At 44.9% G+C, this 20,666-nt stretch overlaps 1 protein-coding gene across 2 annotated transcripts in view; it reads left to right on the forward strand.

Moving 5' to 3' along the window:
• Positions 1-20,666, forward strand: part of LOC124605846 (3-phosphoinositide-dependent protein kinase 1) — a 57,186-nt gene that overhangs the window by 29,024 nt on the left and 7,496 nt on the right. The window contains exons 1-4 of one of the 2 annotated variants that reach the window (XM_047137780.1): positions 15,365-15,450; positions 18,445-18,712; positions 19,399-19,554; positions 19,791-20,033. In XM_047137780.1, coding sequence (XP_046993736.1) covers positions 15,409-15,450; positions 18,445-18,712; positions 19,399-19,554; positions 19,791-20,033 — 709 coding nt within the window. In that variant the 5' untranslated portion in view covers positions 15,365-15,408. Of the gene's footprint in view, positions 1-15,364; positions 15,451-18,444; positions 18,713-19,398; positions 19,555-19,790; positions 20,034-20,666 lie in introns of those variants that run through there. The other variant, XM_047137779.1, reaches the window with a different exon arrangement.

Here is a 20,666-nt window from a genome sequence, read left to right on the forward strand (position 1 = left end):
GTGTTGTGGTGTCAAATTTATGTTTTTTGATGATGTTCCTGAATTCAGTTCTGTTTTCTGCATCGTTTACTGTTATTTGTGCTTGTCTGAGGTCCTCTTCAACTTCTTTTATCCATTTTGTTTTTCCCCTGCCTGAGTTGATGACTTTCAGAATTCGCTTTGAAATTCTGTTTTCATTCATCCTGTGGATATGTCCGTAGAAATGCATTCTTCTTTTCCTTACTGTATCTGTAATTTTGTCTGTGTATTTATATAATTCTGATGTTGGTCTCTTCTTCCAGATTCCTTGCTCTTGTATCGGGCCAAAAATTTTCCTGAGAATTTTCCTTTCTTGTTTCTCTATTTCTTTGATTTTAGTTTGCCCACCTATTTGTGTTGTTTCAGATGCATACAGTGCCTCCGGAAGTACGACAGTGTTGTAGTGCCTCAATTTTGCGTTAGTGGATATGGACTTTTTGTAATAATAGTTCCACGTGAGTTTATATGCTTTCTGTAATTTTTTTATTCTTTCCTCATTGGCCTTTAGGTTGATCCCTGATGGCTGAATGATTTCTCCCAGGTATTTAAAATGTGGTACTTGTATGATTTTCCCATGGGTTGTCACAATAGGCAATTTGTCTTGTGGCACTCTTTCTATGTACTGGGTTTTCTCATATGAGATTTGCAGGCCAGTTCTTTGTGCAATTTCGTGTAACTTCTCTATGGCGTTAGTGGCTTCTTTTCTATTATTTGTGAGGATTGCAAGGTCATCTGCAAAAGCTAAACACTTCACATTGAATCTATTATCTTTTCTAATGCCAATTTGGATTCCTTTGACTTCTTTTTCCCATGTCCTGATGATTTTTTCAAGAATGATATTAAAGAGTAATGGTGAAAGTCCGTCACCCTGTCGCACTCCAGTTTGGATTACAAATGGTTCCGAGATATCCCCCATAAATTTAACCTTGGAGACTGTGTCAGTTAATGTTTCCTGAATGATTGCTCTTGTCTTTCTGTCAATGCTGAATTCTTCCAGCGTCTTGCAGAGCACTACTGTCTATTGAGTCGTAGGCCTTTTTAAAATCTACAAAAGTAACCACTGTGTTTCGGGTGTTTCTCATCTGGAGAATCATTTTCAGATTCCAGATCTGCTCTATGCATGATCGTCCCTTGCGAAAACCAGCCTGGTATTCTCCTATTTGTGGGTCAGCTTGTTCTTCTAATCTATTCATGAGAACTTTTGATAGGATTTTATATGTGACCGGTACGAGTGAGATACCCCTGTAATTATTTGGTTCAGTTTTGTCCCCTTTTTTGTGGAGTGGATGGATGAGTGCGCATTTCCATTCAGAAGGGATCTGTTCTGTTTCCCAAATGTTTAATATGATTTTGTGAATTTTTCCTGTTAATCTTTCATCATTTAGTTTCCATAGTTCTGCAATAATTCCATCTTCTCCTGGGGCTCTATTGTTTTTCAGTGTCTTGATAATTTCTACAATTTCGTTGATGGTTGGCAGTTTAGCGTCAGGATTTGGTGTAGACGTCTCGTAGTGAATGTCCTCTGTAGGTCTTTCACAGTTGAGAAGTTTGTTGAAATGGTTTGCGAGGATTTGGCAGTTATTCTTCGTGTTAGTTTCTAGTGAACCATCCAGTTTCTTGAAGCAAAGATTGGGTGGCTGGTATCCTGCAATATGTTCTTTAAACGTCTTATAAAAATTCCTGGTGTTGTTCTTCTTAAAGTCTTGTTCTATCTCATCTAGTCGCCGTTTGTCATAATTTCTTTTTTCCCTCCGAATAGTTTTCGATGTTTGTTTTCGGATTACTAGAAATTGTTGCCATTTTTCTGATGTTTTGTGACTATTGAAGTTTTTCCAGGCATTGGCCCTTTTTTCTATTGCTTGGTCACATATTATATTCCACCACCTGTGTTTTCTCCTTCTCGGGGGTTGACCCAATTTCATTGTGGATTTGAGGACGTCCACAAGTTCTGTCCAGTTTGTGGTGTTTGTCTAATTTCCTGTAAGATGTTTTCCTTGTTGAGTTTTATGTATTCGGGGTCTGGTCTCAGCACTTTGTTTAGTTTTGGTTTTTTTCTATTGGGTTGTAATCTGGTCTTTATCTGTAGAAGATGGTGGTCTGAGTCAAAAAATCCTCTTCTCGTTTTCACATTCAGAATTTCTGCTGTGTTACTCTTGGAGATGGCCACATGGTCTATCTGGAATTCACCCAACATTGTGTTGGGCGACTTCCAAGTATACAGTTTCTTGTTGGGTTTTTTGAATTGTGTTGACATAATTACGAGGCCGAAATTTTCGCAAAAGCTTATCAATCTTTCCCCATTCTTGTTAGTTCTCTTGTGAGCTGTATGGATTCCGGTGATTTTCCTGTATTTTTTCTCTTTACCTAATTGTGCGTTAAAGTCGCCTAACAAGATTATTACATGGTGTTTGGCAATTTTGTTTGTCGTCTCTTCAAGGTCATTCCAGATTCAAATTATTATTATTATTATTATTATTATTATATGGTAACACAAAAACACTTCTTCCTAGGCAGAGAAATTCCCAACCCGACCGAGACTCGAACCTGGGACCCCGTGATACAAAGGCAGTAACACTAGCCACTAGACCACGAGCTGCGGACCGGCACAGCTGTGATTGTGGTGTCGGCGTGACACATCGTGAGATCAGCTCCTCCGCAAAGCGGTCACTGGAGGTATCACTATTCCGCTGGTTTCTCGCTTATTCGTCCTGGATTGCTGCGCACGGTTTCGTTTCGATTTCGGGCGACCTTCGAGTGAAGAGAAGCCGAAGAACGTCTAGATCCGCAAACGCGTGCGCGTGCTGTCCCTAGTATTTTCGTCCAAGTTTCTTAGCTGCACTCCTCAAGAGGTGAGGGTGGGGACGGGGGCGGCAGCGATGATAATCTGGCTACGATCTTTGCTCCCACTCGCATTCCTCGCCGCACAGGATTCCCGATTGCTGCGAGGTCTGACTGACTGTCGGTCCTCTACGTAAATATGGGTAAGATGTTCTGCACAACTAGTCTGCAAGATCCGTCAATTTTCGATTACACTGTACGGAATTGAAACCATTTTGCAGTCATTGCAAAAACCCCAAAAAAATCTCTTCACACGAAAGATGGAGCTTACAAGACACTCGTCCCACCGATTCACTGCCACTCGACAGTGTGGCACCCTTAGCAGGTTCGATTAACGTACGGAGAGAACATGCAAACCAGAGCGACGCTCTCCGCCGAGCCGGCCGCAGTGGCCGAGCGGTTCTAGGCGGTACTGTCTGGAACCGCGGAACCGCTACAGTCGCAAGTTCGAATCCTGCCTCGGGCATGGATGTGTGTGATGTCCTTAGGTTAGTTAGGTTTAAGTAGTTCTAAGTTCTAGGGGACTGATGACCTCAGCAGTTAAGTCCCATAGTGCTCAGAGCCATTTGAACCATTTTGAGCTCTCCGCCGAAGGTTCGTTTAATAAGCGCGAAAGCATCGCAGAGTCGCCCTCGACCTCCCGTAGCGGACGCTACAGGACAGGTGCGAATCGCGGCAAAGTTCTCGGTTGAAATTCCCAGGGTGTACTTTCCTAGAGGACTCGACCACAGTACCTCTCTTCCTCATACGTATAAACTCGCCAGAGGAAAGCACGAAAGGGATCAGAGCTCATTCGGTGCTTGCCGAGTACAAGTTACAGACGCAGGCGTCGCCTTAGCGTGATTCAAAAGGCCTATGTCGATGCTGTTTAAGACCGATCCAGCCCACAAAAAGAGCTCTGTACCCGATCGTCGGACTGTGATATGCGACTTGGGTTTGCCAAAGTTAGGGCAAATGGCGCGATAGCCAGCATAGGGCAGTAGACGCGAGAGAAACGCGAGCTGTTTGTCTGCGCTCTATGGCTTCTGGGAAGGCGCCGCCGGCGTAGTTGCGACACGGCCCGTGCGTCCTCGGGAGCTCGCGGGCGCTTCCTGCCTGCAGCTTCCCCTTTCCTCCCCTCCCCGGCCCCAACCAGTGCTCTCAGCCTACCTCCCGGGCACCAGCCTCTTCCCACTGAAGACTAGCGCGAAAGCGGGTTTATTATATAAATATTGAAAACCGCGTCGTTCCTTTCCTTTCCTTACCTACATATCAATTTCATTTGAGTTGCCGAATTTCCACTGCATAAAATTCTACAGTATTTGACAGTGTGTTCTACCTCTTCGCCATGTTCAAAGCGTTAGCAAGCGAGCCACTTTTTGTTGGGCACGGAGGGGTGGAAATCTCTCGGAGGCGATTCCAAGTACCTGGGCGGATGTTCGAAAGCGTTATATTTTAACTGGCGCAAAAGCTCGCGTATAGTCATGGAAATAAGTATTCATACAGTAGGTGGTGACAAACTACGATGGTGGGTTGATAGTAAATCACCCACAGCGCCGATACGAATAAGTACGATGATGTAGCGTCAGGTAACCATATTCTTGGTAATGAAGCTTCCCATATGCCATGAATCTATTCTGGGAAAATATAATATGTTGCACTCCGCACTGTCTACGACAGGGCAAAATGTATTCATACAGCGGACTACTTTCAACCAACCAACCAAACAAACAAACAAACAAACAAACGGCTGACACAGCTCCGGAGTGCAGGCCACACTTGTGTAGTCGTGTGGCGGCCGTGAAGCAACAACACGTCGGACGTGGGTACCGTGGAACAGCAGAATGGGCCGCAAGGGGAAGGAAACAGCCATTGAGGAACGAAACATCGTTGTCGCCCAATATCTTCAACACAAGCCGTATGCCGAAATTGCGAACATCATAGGACGAAGCCGAGCGACTGTGCAATCTATCATTAAGCGATATAAGGACAGACATGTAGTAATAAACAGTGAACGACACAGTCGTCCACAGAAGCTTACAACAAGAGAGACCAGAGTGCTGCTAAGAATCGTCAAGAAAAACCCGAAAACGACAGCGTCGGCACTGTCCTCATATGTACCTGACCACTTCCGAAAGGACATCACTCTAAGGGCAGTTCGTACCATTTTCAGTCGTTCGGGCAACAGAGGCAGGGTCCCGAGACGAAAGCCCTACATCAGCTTTAGAACAGGAAGTGGCGGATGGAATTCGCGAAACAGCATGTATCCAAGACAGCAGACTTCTGGGATACTGTATTGGTTAGTGATGAAAGCAAATTTAATATCGTGCACAATGATGGCAGGATTTTGGTCTGGAGAAGACCGAATACAGACCTCGAGCGAAACAACATTCAACCCACAGTGAAGCACGGAGGTGGTGGAGTGATGGTATGGGGCTGTATGTCAGCCTCCGGTGTCGGAAAATTAGTGTTTGTGGAAGGTACCATGAACAGATTTGTGTATATGAACATTCTCAAACAGAACTCACAACAGTGTGTTGACGCCTTGGGTCTTCCTAGAAATTATTACTTCCAACAGGACAATGATTCCAAACATAGGGCGCAAATTGTCCGGCTGTGGTTGCTCTACAACACTCCACACGCTCTTAAAACACCAGCTCAGAGTCCGGACCTGAATCTCATGGAAGACTTGTGGAGTGAGCTGGAAACACGAGCGAGAAAACACGACATCCGTAGTAAGGCCTCTTTGAAAGAGGCTCTCCTTCGAGAATGGGAAGGTATCACGTCGGAAACTACAAGAAAATTGGTCCATTCCATGCCACGGAGGTTGCGAGAAGTAATACATCGGAAGGGTATGCATACGAAGTATTAAACATGTTGTGGCTTTGTTAGAAGTGTCATTTTCTCTTGGTGTATGAATACTCAATTCCCAGCGCAGTAGAGAACTTGGCAGACGTTTCTTGCATTTTGTTTTGTAAAGGCTTGTTCATTCTCGTTCTGTATACCAGCATAGCTGCATTGGTGACTGGCCAATGTGTATAGTGCACAGCCAATTAGTGTTTCTGGTTTTGTATTGTCAATAAAGGCAGTTTACTTTCCACGCTCCAGTGTATGAATACTTATTTCCATTAATGTATGTATTCTGCCGGGCAGAGCAGCGCCGGCCGTTGTGCAGAAACCCGGCACCGCTACTAGGCAGCTGTCTCTAATCTCTCTGGCAGTTTTAAGAACTGCTTCTCCTTCCACCAACCTACCTTGTCTGGGCGTCCAAAAAGACGGTAGTCATAACAATTCCGTCTTACAGTGTGCGGCGCTTTTTACATTCTAAGTGTTTTATCCCAAACTGTTTTTTTCCCTTGTTGGGTTAGGGAATTCGTGTCTCACCACAGATCACGATGAATCCTCCGGTTCTCGGAAAGGAATCTTGAAAGTTAACGAGCGCCTATCTTGGGGTACCCCAATTGGTTACTACAGTATCTTGCTGCAGAAGCGCACTGAATAATGTGCGGCAAGTTGTTAGGCAGTCAAGGTATCGTGAAACGCCGGTTGTCAGTTTTCTCTTAGCAGAGGGTTGTCAACTGCAGGCCGACGGCGATTTCTGTCATCGTGACACCACTGCCGCGCAGAACGTTGGTACATCCAGTCCGTACACGACACAAATTTCGCGACGAATGCAATGGTTATGATAGTTTTTACTGTAGGGATTTTAAGTTTGTCAGGCTGTGAATGGTTTCCTGTTGATAACTGCTACTCGTTCTTGCGAGTCCTTTTAAAGAATTTACAATCCGCAGATAGCAGGTAACTCGCAGGGACTAGGTATTTCGTCGCAACAGTTCTGGAGATAAAAAAATTTCTCTTTCACAGATATTTTATGTTTCGACACAGTAACATTCGTTCCTTCGGCTGATTATCTTCGGGTACACTCAAACCGGCACCGAAGGTTATTTCTGCAGCACGTGCTCGATGTGTTGACTGATCGCTTATTGGTTCCCTTCTCTGTGAGCATACAACTGTGTACACGTTTGTATGAAATATTCACTCAGAATAACCTGCTCAGTTGATTTAGTGAATGGGTCACATAGTAGCAGTGAGTATTTTAATTAAAGTTTTCGTACTGTAAAAGTGGTTTTTAAGCCATTGTAGATACTATAATTACTAAAATAATAATCTTCACCGGATGTTCACGTTCATTGTTTCCCGATTCGCTGTTTTATCACTTTTCGTCGCGGTGCTTGGTCATAGACGGCCATTGCTCGCGACCTCGGACAGAGGCGCATCATTCTGGTCGCGGAACGGACGGCGGGCGGGCAGTGTTTACGGTGGTACCCTTGAGCTAAATGCGGACGTCGGCTGCGACGCACCGGGAAGTTGCCGCGGCCGCTTCTGTTTCATTTCCACTTCCCTGTCGCGAGGCGCCGCTAGGTTCTCACCCTGCCAGGCTGGTGCCTCCAAGTTCCCCGTGTCGAAAAAATTCCTTTATAGATCTGTTGTACTTCGCTTTTGCGGCAGCTCCGACGGCAGGATTCGCTGTTTGATCATAGATTGTCAGAACACCTACAGAGGGAAGCGTAAATTACCACCTGAACGTGGCAGCTTTGTGCTCGGAATAAGACAGTACCCTTTGTGAATTTCAAGTCGGAGGACGATAAAGTGGAGTCCGTGTAACTTAGGGGGATGCCCAGCCAAGGGAGGCAATGAGTCGGTAATCTTAGGAGGTACCAGCCAACAACACGAAACTACTACTCTCTTCCATAAAGCTGGATCCCCATACACGATAGTGTCGTCAGATTCACGTCACCGCCATGGCAGACACAGAAAGCACCATAGGAATAAAAAAAAAGTAGAGTTGCACTATATATCGGACCCCACGTTAATTGTAGGCCCCCTATGTTTACGGAGAGGCTTCTCTGCTCTGTGCTGAGGGGTAAAACACTCTGTATTGAAACGTCCTATGGAGTTCATTATGACTTCACTGTTGTAGAGAGAAAGCTTGTCGGAACTAACACGAGAACGTTTAGATCGGTTATTGGAAATTCTCGATAACTGGGACAGTCTGGCGGCAACTGCGCGAATATATCGGAAATGTGAAACTCCAGAATCAGGCTCACCGTAATAGGATACTGTCGTCAGAGACGACGGGTTTGGTAGAATGGCGCATCATAGACATAATTACCATATCCGCAATAAGTCAGAGGATCACTGACTTTTCTAATGCCACTCGATTTATACGAGAATTCTAAAAAAGTATTGCTAGTTGATGGACGAGGCGCCCTTAAACCGCCTTCTGTAAGTGTTGCCGTAGAAGTAACAGGACGCGAACAGTGAGTGTGTGTGTGTGTGTGTGTGTGTGTGTGTGAGAGCTTGACACGGTTGGGCGCCTGTTGCCTGAGGCGCACTTACACCTCGGCTAACACGTGACGCGTGCCAGTTCGGCATCACAGCCCGCCCACTTCGCTAATGAACAGCTGCTGGCGACCCAAACACGAGGTGCGCAGCTTCTCGCGGGCGGTTGGCAGTTGCCAATCCAACAGCGGGGGTACGGAAGAACCGCCTGCTTCCGCCAGCCTTTCGTCTCTCTTACCCCTGTGTTTACCAGGTTTTAACGGGGACGTTGTCAGTAAGTACAGGTTCTCAGGGTACTAGTGGCTTGGGTTAGTGGTCGATGCAAGTCTAAAACTGCGCGGGCGGTTGCCGTTGTGTTCAGCGGTGACCGTCTTTGTGATGTCCTCTTCCGATCTGCAAATATATTTTAAGCACTATGTAACAATGCTGTGAATCAGTTCAGTTGGTACCTGTAAATATTCGTACCTAAACAGCTGTTTCTCTTGTATACTGTGTAAACCAGTGGAGACACTAAAACAATTCGGTTAAAACGTAAATGAAAATCCAGTTACAAAGGAAAAGTATAAATATTATAAACAGCACTGAAGTGGCAACTAAGGAAATGTGTTGCAAATGTAGACAATAACACTGCATCTTCGTTAACACAGTGTATTTTACGTTGCGAACTTCGAAAATCCTTTTCCATTCAACGTAGAGTCCAGGGTGACTGAACTTGATGAAATTTGTAGCGTAGTATTTTATACGAGTTTTCTCACTGGAGCATGCTAGAAACCAAATGAATCTTTGTTTGAAAAGGGAGTATCCTGAAACACGCAAGGTGTAAAAAAACAGCATTAGTTTTTTTGCTGGTAAATAAGCGTGTCCTATACACTCCAAGAACCGTCTCAATCGCACTTGGCAGGTGCACCGTGGTACCTGATCTCTTTCAGACCTGTTTTCGTAATCCAGTACGCGCCGTGTCGACGTGGACAGGACCGTGGTCGCGGTGGTGTAGTGATTCTCTGAGTTGACGGTCTTATATATATATAATGTGTGTGTGTGTGTGTGTGTGTGTGTGTGTGTGTGTGTGTGTGTTCCCGGCGCGCCGCGCGTTAACCTAGTCGTTAAAGGGGTCCTTGCGCCAGCCGCAGCCGGGCCTGCTTACGTAACACCTGTGACGTAGTACGCGGCCGCTGCCGTGACGTCAGCGCCGCCGCCATCGATCCCCGCCGCTGCAAACTGCGCCGAAATGTCGGTGCTCGCTGACTTACGTAAAACGGCGAAGGCATCGTCCGGCGTCCGCGCCGTGTATTCTGTACGCCAAGACAACCACAACAACCACCACCACCAACAGCAGGCAGCTCTCAGGGGGTTTCGCGGCTGCTCTCACCTCGCAGCGGCCCCATGCGTGACGAAACGCTGCGGGGAAAGTTCGCGAAACAGCGAGAGACTGAGAGTCGTGGCGCAACGGCTGCGATCGGGTCGCCCCGCAGTGGGGAAACAGCCCTCGTGCGCCGCAAATAGGCCAGCGGCGGCCGTGTATGGTTGACCTGGTTACGGGCGCAACAATCCTGTCAGCAGACTAGACTGCCCCACCTGGATCACACGAGAGTGGCTGTAGAGTTTGCGGACTGTTCGTAAGGAACAGGCCCATAGTTTCGCTGGAGCGCGATTTCTCGCTTCATTGGTGCGAAGGGAACGCCTGTTCTACCATTTTCGTTTTTATGAGCGATGAGGGCGATGAAGATATTTCTTACCTGTATTAGCTAAATAGATGCACATATCATAGATAATATACGCCTAAAGTGTACATAAAGTTTTTGCCTCGTAGCCAATGTGCACAAAGGCATAGACGTTTTAGCAACTTATTTTTCTCTGAAACTGATTTTCCCAATTTCTATTTGTTCGTATGAACTATTTTCTCCCGGGGAGAGTGCTTCGTGAGGTCACTAAAATGTGAATAATCATTTTCTCGTAGTCGCCTCAGTAGTAAAGTTTCATCAGGTGTAGTTGAAATACCGGTTCTGTTGCTATAACAGTAGAATTGGAGAAATAACTGCAGCACCGATAAAGTCGCGTGTGCCGTTGGCGGATAAAGTTCAGTTTCCGATTTAGCTGTAAGTTTTGAAACCGCGGGCCCCGTATAATTTCTTCTTATACTGAGGCTGCCCCAGATACTCGAGCATTGCGTTATGATGCGTGCCTGAAATTGTGCCGTGTGACAAAATACCGAACCGTGTTGCAGATGCCCAGTGGCTTTACATGACTCTGAATATTGCTGGCGACAGCAACAAAAAACATGAACGTGTTGCGCTGAGTCCTTGTCTAGCACTTGGCTGGACCATGTGGGGGAACAAAACCTTTAAGTAGACGGAATGATAGAATTCTGCTGTATAGGATGGCGGGCGAACTGTGGTCGACACGAGAACAACACTAACACTGCCAGAGAGGGGATTTCTGGCCAGAAGTAGTCTATTTGTATCGAGCATCGGCCTTAATTTGAAGAAGGAATTTCTGAGAAACGTACGTTCGGGGCAGAGCACTGTACGGAAGCGAATCGTGCTCTGGGTATAAACAGGAAACGGAAAGCGAAACTTTTTAGATGTGATAGTTAAGAGGATTGATAAGAGATGCTCTTTGTAGAATCGGCAAGGAGAGAAAGCAGTGGAAAACATGGCAAGAAGGGACAGTATAATAGGACTTACGTTAAGACACGGTGAATAACTTCCATTGTACTTGACGTTGCTTTAGAGTATGAAACTCCAAGGCAAGACAGATACTGAGATATATCCAACAAATAACTGAACTCCTGAGAGTTGTCACAGATGAGCAATTCGCGGCGGGCCGCATCATACCAGCCCATTTAGAAGACGGACGACTCAGAATAAAGCACGATGGCAGTTAGTGATGACTAAAACATAGGCACACATGGCGGTGGCATTAATCCGCACGCCTCAGTTGTGCTGACACGTCACCAGAAAGCGACCGCCACTCCGTGGCTCCCTTGCCGTCCCGAGAAGCGAGAAAGAGTCGTGGGATAATCAAAAAGTGAAGGTCCATGTGGCAGAATATGCGCCGGGCAGCAAGCTGTGGCGGAAATCAGCGAAGCAGGCCGATCCTGCAGTCGATGCGGAGGACGCGAGATCGCCGAAGCAGCAGCGGTAGAGCGATGTCGAATTATGCATCCGAGAGCTAAATATATCTGGGCAGCTTTTAGACAGAAAGCGCCTTGTTACGAAAAGGAAACGATCTGGGCGACGCTGATGGTCCCGGAGCTGCGCTGCAGCCAGTACGTCCTTCACGCCTGACTGATGGCGAACAACATATGTAATTCCAGGCTATTACGTCGCTACGAGGCCAAAAGAGAATTCTCACGGCAATGCTTGTTTGCGACACGTGTTTATACCCAGCACTGCAGCTGCAAGCCTTTGCTGCTCGTTACCTCGACACACACACACACACACACACACACACACACACACACACACACACACACACACACACACCTCTCTGGTTTAGGCCAAATTAGGTCTGCTGACTTCTCCCGTCTCCAAAGGTACATAATGAAATCTTTCTACTCCAAAGGTATATAATGTAAGATTTTAACGTTATGATCTCGGGCGTACGCGGAACATGCTCCTTTCATTTCTTTTTGATCTGCAGTCTTCTCGATTACAAACTTCACACCTGATGTAGATGATCCTGATTTTGTCTTTTATCGCTGGACCCCTTTACATATTTGACGCACTGAACTGCTAATGTTTCTAATCGCCTGAGATGCTCCTTTCTTTAAGTCCAACATTCTGATCTCGATAAGGTAGAAGCTGCCATAACCTTAGATTTCATTTACGTCTGTTTCCTCACCTTCCATTTGAGGGTTCAGCCCCACATACTGTGACAGGTGTGTTATGTTTTTTTATATGGACGAAATAATGAAAATTAAACATTTGCACCGGAGTTTTAACATGGATACAAATTTTTGACTTCGCTGGTTCTTAACATAAGAAAAACATTGCTACAGTTTTGAAATTCAGGGCATGTAACTAATATACTGCTCTCCTCATTTTGTTTCCACTTTCTTGAGTAATTACTTGATCACCAGCATGCAGATATTGACAAACGGTTAGCTTCATAATTAGATTCCCAAAAGTGCATTATCGTCTTGCCATGTTATTTCATATGCAGATACTAAATAGCGCTGGAGACATACGGCATACCTGTATGATACCTTGGTTTGTGCCATTCTCTGACGATAAGTGGTTGCAAAGATTCTGAATCATTTGCACGTAGTGTCTTAGGTAGCCTCTGTTCCACATTTATCCTATCTTTTTCCTGTCAAGACGATCATATTCTTCACAACGCATTTCACAGTTCTCCCACTACTCCACGGCAGGTGTGCCCCTATCTCCATTCTTTTGTTTGCTGCAGTCGTCTACGGCTGTGTTATCTCTGTGAACGATGCAGGTGCCATGTGTACTCTGCCTCCGGATAAATTGCAGCTGCTTTCTTAGAGTCTGTATCCATTTTGTACGCGGCATCATCAAATACATTCGCGATTACCCATACTTTCCCCACAGCATCTTTTGATGATCATATGTCGTGCTTAACATCGTTTCGGTAATACGTCTCAAAGGACCGTTTCTGAATTTTCCTGTCATGTGGCTGGCCGCGTCTATCTTGCTTCACTTTGCTCGGCGAGGAAGGTTGTACAGTGAGAGGGAACTCGTACACGCAAGGAACAGGTTTCAGATCCGAGTCGTACTGTCATCGCGGCTTCTCTGAATTGTTTTTCTTCAGAGCTAGCACACAGCGCTCATGGACAGCGGCACGTGACTTTCAGCTTCCTTTTGCCTACTTAGTGTCTTACGGTAAAGTGATGAGCCATTAAGAGACTGAGAGGAACGTTTGCTTGTTTGTACCTCTGTCTCGCCAGTAGCCTGTATCAAAGGCAGTTACTAGGCGAATGTACGTCCACCAGTGTTCTGTTTTGCCTTCTGCCAGTACATTTCCGTGGCTTATTTTTGACAGATAGCTAGACCGTATTTATACTCAGCGAGGCAGTCTGGCGTATCGCTTGGGCAAACAGCGATGATTCGTCACATTTCAGAGATAGCAGGCCAGCGCGTGGTGATTTTACTCTTTGGTTTGCAAACCGTAAATAAACACCGTTCTCATTGTTGATTAAGTGCTTCTCGAGTTCTGCTCGAAATTTTAATCCGATGTGCCTCTTTTCAACACGAAAAGGAAACGAAACAGAGATGAGCTGCGATATAATTTCAAATGTAAGTTATAACTTTTTGTTTTTGTAGCAAGCATTTCCCGGATTTACATTCTGTATTAAATGTAGATAAAATGTATATGGTTAATTTTATGGAAAGAAAAGCGACCAGCATAGTTTTGGTTGTATCGGAGTTATTTCACAAACATTATAAAACGGAAGTCTTAGTGAATAAACATGTATTTTTTTAACTCAGCTGACGCTGCACTTGAGTAAATGTCTCATTTTCAAAATATCGTAACTGAATGTTAAAAAAAACAGTAGTTAACTCAAAAGATGATTTCATTTGTATGTGCGTAATACGCATCGAAATACTCGTCGATTTTCTATTTTGCAGTAAATTTTTGAATTACCTTGTGATTTTAGTTATTCGTACACAAAAATGTATTCAGTGTGGAGTAAAACTTGGCCACAACGTATTGCTGACCTCGTCACACAGCAGGACGTACATATGCTCAAAATGGGTTTGTATAATATGGACAGAATTTTGTCAAAATATTAAGTTTCATTAATTAAATTCATTTAAATCCAGACATTTCGTCAATGAAACGCCACGACTCTGCCACGTGGCACTTTGCAACAGGATTCCACCAAAATTTGTAGATAAGACTGATGATGCATGCAGAAAAGTTTCCATAACATCAGACCCGTATTTAGGACTCTTTACACTCCTCGGTAAAAAAAATCTCTCCCCCCCCCCCAACTTGAAATACACACGTTAGTTATTGTTTGCCTAACAATTGGGCATATTTTTTGTCTATTTAATACTTAACTATGCGTTGCACCTAAAACCGAACTTTAATAAATAAAATTTACAAATGGAAACTCACTTGGGGAAGGTGTTTCTTCCCTGCCTCAGTTCTTTGAGGATTCTATTAAACGTCAATCGTAAATGGTTATCGGAATATCGCAAAGGAGCATCCATTGACAGGCTAGGAATCACATTAGAAGCAGGTTCCATGTGGTATGAGGAACTAAAGCGAACTGTGTTTCAGTCGTCCACGTGAATGTCATACAAAGTGCACCTGCTACTCTGATGTTAAAAGCGCATGCGCGCCGTAAAAAAAGTTAACAAAGGTGTAAGTCAATCGATCATTTAAGTGTGTGAGGTTAAAAATATTACTTTCGTAAAACATGCCAGAAGAGTTGCAAAATTTGTTTTGTTTATGAGCCGGGAGAAATATGCATTGATATCTTTGGTTGAGAGTTTATTAGCAGAGGTAATGAAACCACGCTGGTGTGGACGTACGTTAACATTATTTTAAGCACGTTTACATAATCATCAGTCGAAAATGAAACGTGTGAAAACTGTCTCGTAAATTATAAAAGGAGCTAATTAACATCACTGTATGAAACTATTTCCTACTTTTGCTAATAGTATCAAGAATACACGACACTACGTAACACTTTTGCCTGTGCGTCAATTAATATTTGCCGGTTAACGGGAGATCTAAATTTTAGGAACTTGTTTGGTGCCCATGGTTTTTATAAAATATTGCCTCCCCCCCGCCCCCCCCCCCCCCCCCCCCCAAAAAAATGCTGCCCTAGGCAGTTGCCCAGTTTGGCCCTCCTCCCAAATAAGACTCTGCAAAACGTCCACGGCATCGGGATATTGTACATTTGAAGGTTCAGACGGTTAGGTCTTGCAGTACGTACTTAACAGTAGTATCGCTACGTACTGCAAATACGCACAGTAGCAGGCTGACTTCCATTATTTGTTAGATGCAGGCGTAACGTAAGTTTCCTGGGTGTGTAACGGCGAGTTCAGTGTATAAACCGAAAGACTACAGCGATAAACGTCAAAATTCGCAATCTGCGGAGGTACAGCGAGCGCGGGCCCCGCGCCTTTGGGAGGGGGTGTGACGTCAGTGTCACGTGACGCGGCTGGCCTTTTGCCTCCCGTCGAGGCTGACTCGGCAGTCAGTGCGTTCGAGGCTGGCGTGGAGTGCCGTGCGTCGCTCTCTTGCGTCTTCATGTCTCTGCGCTGTAGCCGCGGGGATCTGCTAGTCGAAAAGGTAACGGCTGGCGCTAGCTTCACTGTCGTTGTACTCGTGTCCACCCCCGCCGCCGGTGAATGCTGGAAGGCGTTGCTGGAATTTTACAACTTACTATGGTCTACGGGCAGCAGCGATGAACGTCCTAGTTGCTGTAGCGTTCCAGGAGTTACGTAATATCAGGTGCCGCGGAACTGAGACCAGTCTTCATTACCTGCTGAAATATTTGCCGAAGCTTAATATACCAGCATTTGAGAGGGGGTTTCCGCAGGTCGCACACATGACGTAGCAAAGGTTTTTTGATAGTGTCCTGTGTAATTAAAATTCTTAACAAAACTTCACACCGTTTGCTGGGATAGATAGGTCTCTCTCTCTCTCTCTCTCTCTCTCTCTCTCTCTCTCTCTCTCTCTCAGCAGCGCGCACAGCTCCGTCAGGATCGGCTCTCGCTTATCAGGTAACAGATTAGACTTCCGCGTGCACTTTGGAAACTTCCCGATGCCGCGCGGGCTTGTTTACCGCTGTCGCGCGGGATGTTCACGTGCGCGGTGGCTGATGCCGAGGTCAGCGGGTTGAATGTCCAGCTGAGCTGTTCCTTCCCCGTTACATTCCTGGCGTTCCGTGACAGCCGGGGCTACTCATTTGTAAGCGACATTGTGCTGGGGCTCTCCGTGCCAGGCCGCAGTGGTTAGCTTACCCTGAGGCTTTTTGTCTGCATTGAAGTCGTCAGCTTACCGATGCGCAGCGTTTATGTTCCCTTTTTGCCACAATATTTATATTAAATTTGTCACAAAGAATCGATACTTTTTGCACATATTTAGGTAAGATGCCCATGGCTTTCTGGAGGAAGCGCGCACGTCTACAGCAATTCACGAGCGCGAACGCGATTTTTTCCCCGAGTCGCATTAAAAAGCGCGTACAGGTATGTTCGTACCGGCAGCGTATTCTTTGCGTGAGCCTTGACAGGCGTTGATATGTAACACGTAAAACTTGATGTTGTCTTCCGTTCAAAAAATTGCGCACCAGTCCATGCTGCGCTATATTTATCCAACACGATTCTGTATCACTTGGTTTATCATCCTGTCTAACCATGTAATCTTAAACATATTTCTGTATCACATTTCAAAAGCTTCCGTTCTGTTGTCTGTAGCGTTTGTCGACGTTTCTCTTCTATATTATGCTACGCTCCAGATATATACTTTCAATGAAGCTTTACTTGGTATGTAATCCAAAGTATTTGATACTTTCTTTTCTGCCGCGTTCAGTTATTTTGCTGCCCAGATGGCAGATCTCATCCGCTACTTCCATCATCTCATTTCTTGGGTCACTTGACGTGAACAGACTGTGCTCCATTGCCTCCACTAAAATTTGATTCTGAAGTACTGTTCTAAACTTGCTCTCATCGACGTTAACGGCAGTCTGTGCGCCATCGAAGTGGCTTTCGACCAGGCGTCCGTAGGTAGCCCTAAAGATTGAACTTCAGCTTATCTGACGTAGTCCTGGGGTAGTTTACTTACGACAGCATTCGGTGGATTTATCTGTGTAGTGTAGTTTTCTCAGAGTACCAGCTGTTGCGCTAGCGACTACCACCAGTTGCGGTAATGTGGCCTTCTTACCGGAAAGACAGTTACCACTCTGCGCATTCCTGACGAACCGCTGCGCCCGGCCAGTGAGCTGTCAGCCGAGCCTGTCGCGTACTGTTAGGTGTGGGCAGCTGGACTAACGGGCCGCCAGTGTGGCAGAGACCTTGGCATTTGTGCGCTCATCTGGCGCTGCGGAGCCTTGAAGGCGCGGCTATCGACCGCTGCTCGCCGTGACCCCTGACCTTCCGCACCGCGGCCGCGCGTTGCGGCACCATACAGGAGTACTGTACTGTACTTCTGCCACCCTCCCCTGCCTCTCTCCTAGTTACGGAAATCTGGAAGCAGGCGCACTTAGGGCTAGGCATGCGCCGTGTTGCGGCTGAACCTTCACGGGACCATTGTCAATAAGGCGGGTGTATCGCTTATCTAGTAGCAGAGTTACGATCGTATGATACATCTCTGTAGGTATGCGATAGGCTGCTTAATTTTTGAGTGGCAGAACCTGGCATGTTATTGGAGTGACAGTGTTGGACAGAAACTGAAATAACTTTGTGTGCCTGCCCTTTCAGAGTGTGATAGAACCACCGGTGTTCAGAATACACACAAACAATTCGTTGTGTAAGGTCAGCGTCCATGTTCACAGACAATGCTGTTATGTACAGGTTAGTAAGAAACCGCAGGAAGACTTGCAGGCAATTTTCACTTTGTATAATAAGTGGCAGGTCTCTTTAATTTTGGGTAAATGCGAGGCAATGCCTTTTGAGAGAGAACGCATTATTTGATTACAAGATCAGAGGTAAATGTCACAGCATTTAAACATTTAGGGATAATACTACAAGGCGAATGGATGAAATTAATGTTTGCAAGGTTTTTGAGAAAGAAGTGTCTAAAGGAAATAGACATTAAAGAGACTTAAGCGCATGCTGCTAGAATCTTAACAGGCCAGTACAGCCCATATGCAAGAGTGACAGGCTCAGAGAACTCCAGTGGGAATCTTACGAGAAAAGGCCCCACACATGCGATGATAGTGCTGCTCCGTAGTATCTCACGTGGGGATCCTGAGAACTGGCAAGTGTAGAGAGATACGTAGAATTGACATATACTAAGATGGTGTTATTAGTTAATGACACATCTCAAGTTTGACTATTTAGCACACACCGTGTCATGGTACTGAGTAGCGAAAATAAATTTTTGTGACAGTTTCAAGTAATGTTACTATACTGCACCTCTCATTTGGCGATCAGATTCTGTGTAGAGGCACACAGGAAACACATGCCTCTGATGCAGTTTACTGTGGCTGTAGGAACCTGATTGGTTGAATATTAAGATACAGATTTTTGATGTGTTAATTCAGTAGTACAGAGGAGGAGCTTCCACAGTGCCGTTGTTTACACATGTGACAGTAAGTTCACAGTTGACTTTTCTTCTTTACAGAGAGTGGCAACTGCAAACCCAGGAGCCATGCCCCCAGTGAGCGTGCCAGTGGCAGTACCGGTGGCAGTCGGGGGTGGCGGAGGTGGTGGTGGCAGGGTGCCCCTACAGGAGCCTCCAGCTGCAGCCTCACCGCCACAGGGCCAGGGCAACGCCGCCCCCACCGTCAAGCGCACACCCAATGATTTCATCTTTGGGAAGGCAATTGGCGAGGGTAGCTTCTCGACCGTCTACCTCGCCAAGGATATCCACACCGGCAACGAGTATGCCAGTAAGTGAAACTGAAATTCTGCTCTTTGTATCTTCTGTACTGCAGAGTTTTGAGCAACTGATAGAAATTCCTTAATGACTTCAGAAATAGGCTTTTAAGAAATCTGTGGCTGTTACATAGAAGAATTAATAATCTCTCTTTGTATTGGTCAGTAAAATTTTCATTAAATAATTGCCTCATGTTAACTTGTTGGGAATAACCTTAGGATGTTGTTAAACATAAATACTTCAGTTATTAAGGTACTCTTTGTATTGATGTAATCTGGTTCATAGTACTATGTATTTTATTTCCACTCATTGCCGTTCTTTCACAAAATATTAGGTGATAGGTTAACAAAAAATGTGTAATGTATGATGATCAGTTTATTAAAAAAAGGCAGTCAAGAGGTTTTAGTAGAAATTCTGTATCTTAGACCTGTATGCTAGTCAGTAGTTTATTAATACTGAACATTATTGGGAAACATTCTGAGAAACTGCTCTATTAGTCATAGTCTGTTTTCATAAAAGTTTTTACTACTGAAATAGTTTAATGTTCTGTATGACTCTTGTAACCCCCCCCCCCCCCCCCCCCCAAAAAAAAAAAAGGGCCATGTCTCACAATCCTAGAAGCTCATTTCTTGTTCCTTATGTCATGTTGTGGTGTTCAATAATTGGATAAAAAGTGACAGTTATTTTCATCTGTTACAGTAAAGGTTTGCGAGAAGCGTCACATAATCCGTGAGAAGAAAACTGAGTATGTTCAGCGAGAGAAGGAAGTGCTTCACATCTTGAGCTGCAACAAGAAGACCTCTGCTCCATTTTTCACCAAATTGTACTGCACCTTCCAGGACGTGGAACGGCTCTGTATCCTTTCTATCATCATAGAAAACTAACTTACAGGAATCTGTTGCTTTGTCAGTGTTGTAATGATAAACTCAGTTCAGAATTTTAACCAGTGTTTGCTTTAAATTCACTGTCGTCATGTAAGAAACAAGTGTCTGTTCCCTCGCTGTGTATAACTCTAGTGAAGTTACTCAAAACTTGTTTTATACTTTGATTGTTCACACACAGTGCTGTATTTCCTTGACTATGTTGTTTAGATTTTGTGCTAACATATGCGAAGAATGGTGAATTACTACCGCATATAAACAAAGTTGGTTCATTCGATATTGCGTGCACGAGATTCTACGCTGCTGAGATTTTGCATGCTTTGGAACACCTGCACAGTTTGGGCATTATCCACAGAGACCTAAAGCCAGAAAACATTCTTCTGGATGAAAGAATGCATATCCTCATTGCAGATTTTGGGTCTGCCAAGATTGTTAATCGGAAGGAAGTGGAAGGTAAGTTTCAGGAATTTCTTACTTGCAGTCAAAGGATGAGTCGTGTAATATGCAACTCTCATTTTATTTCATGAAGAGTTAGTTACCAAAAATAGGCTTTTTCAGTAAATGTTTTCTCCAAATGGGCACACAATTATATTATAAAGTCAGTATTCTCAGTTCTTGGTGGAGCAACGGGGATGTATTTTAACATTCAAAACCTGTCCAAAAGTTCAGCTCCATGGTTTACTGCTAGTTAATGTTCATATTTAGTAAAAGTATCTGGCATATGCTGAAACTAAAAAGCAGAGGGGCCAGAATGTTCTAATGCAGTGTACACATCAAACTTCTTGCCGTATATAGTGGTGCAGCCTGGCACAAAAGCCACCCGAGTCTCTTCATCCTGGAATAACAAATCCAGGTCACCTTGCCCCAGTCTCTGCACATTCCTTAGATTATTTTGTGAAAATTTTTCGCTTCAATCTACTTGTTTGTCGAAGAGCTTTCAAATCTTGTGAATAAAAAAAAAGTTCCCACAAGAAACTATGCTTACTACAACATTGCAGTGATAAGCCAATAGATTTGAGTGTCCTACAAATAAGTATGCACTTCAGGATCATCTACCAAAAACATACCAGTATTTTGAACTGTTCA

Source organism: Schistocerca americana, chromosome 3 (assembly GCF_021461395.2).
Source record: "Schistocerca americana isolate TAMUIC-IGC-003095 chromosome 3, iqSchAmer2.1, whole genome shotgun sequence".
In the NCBI taxonomy this organism is placed as follows: Eukaryota; Metazoa; Arthropoda; class Insecta; order Orthoptera; family Acrididae; genus Schistocerca; species Schistocerca americana.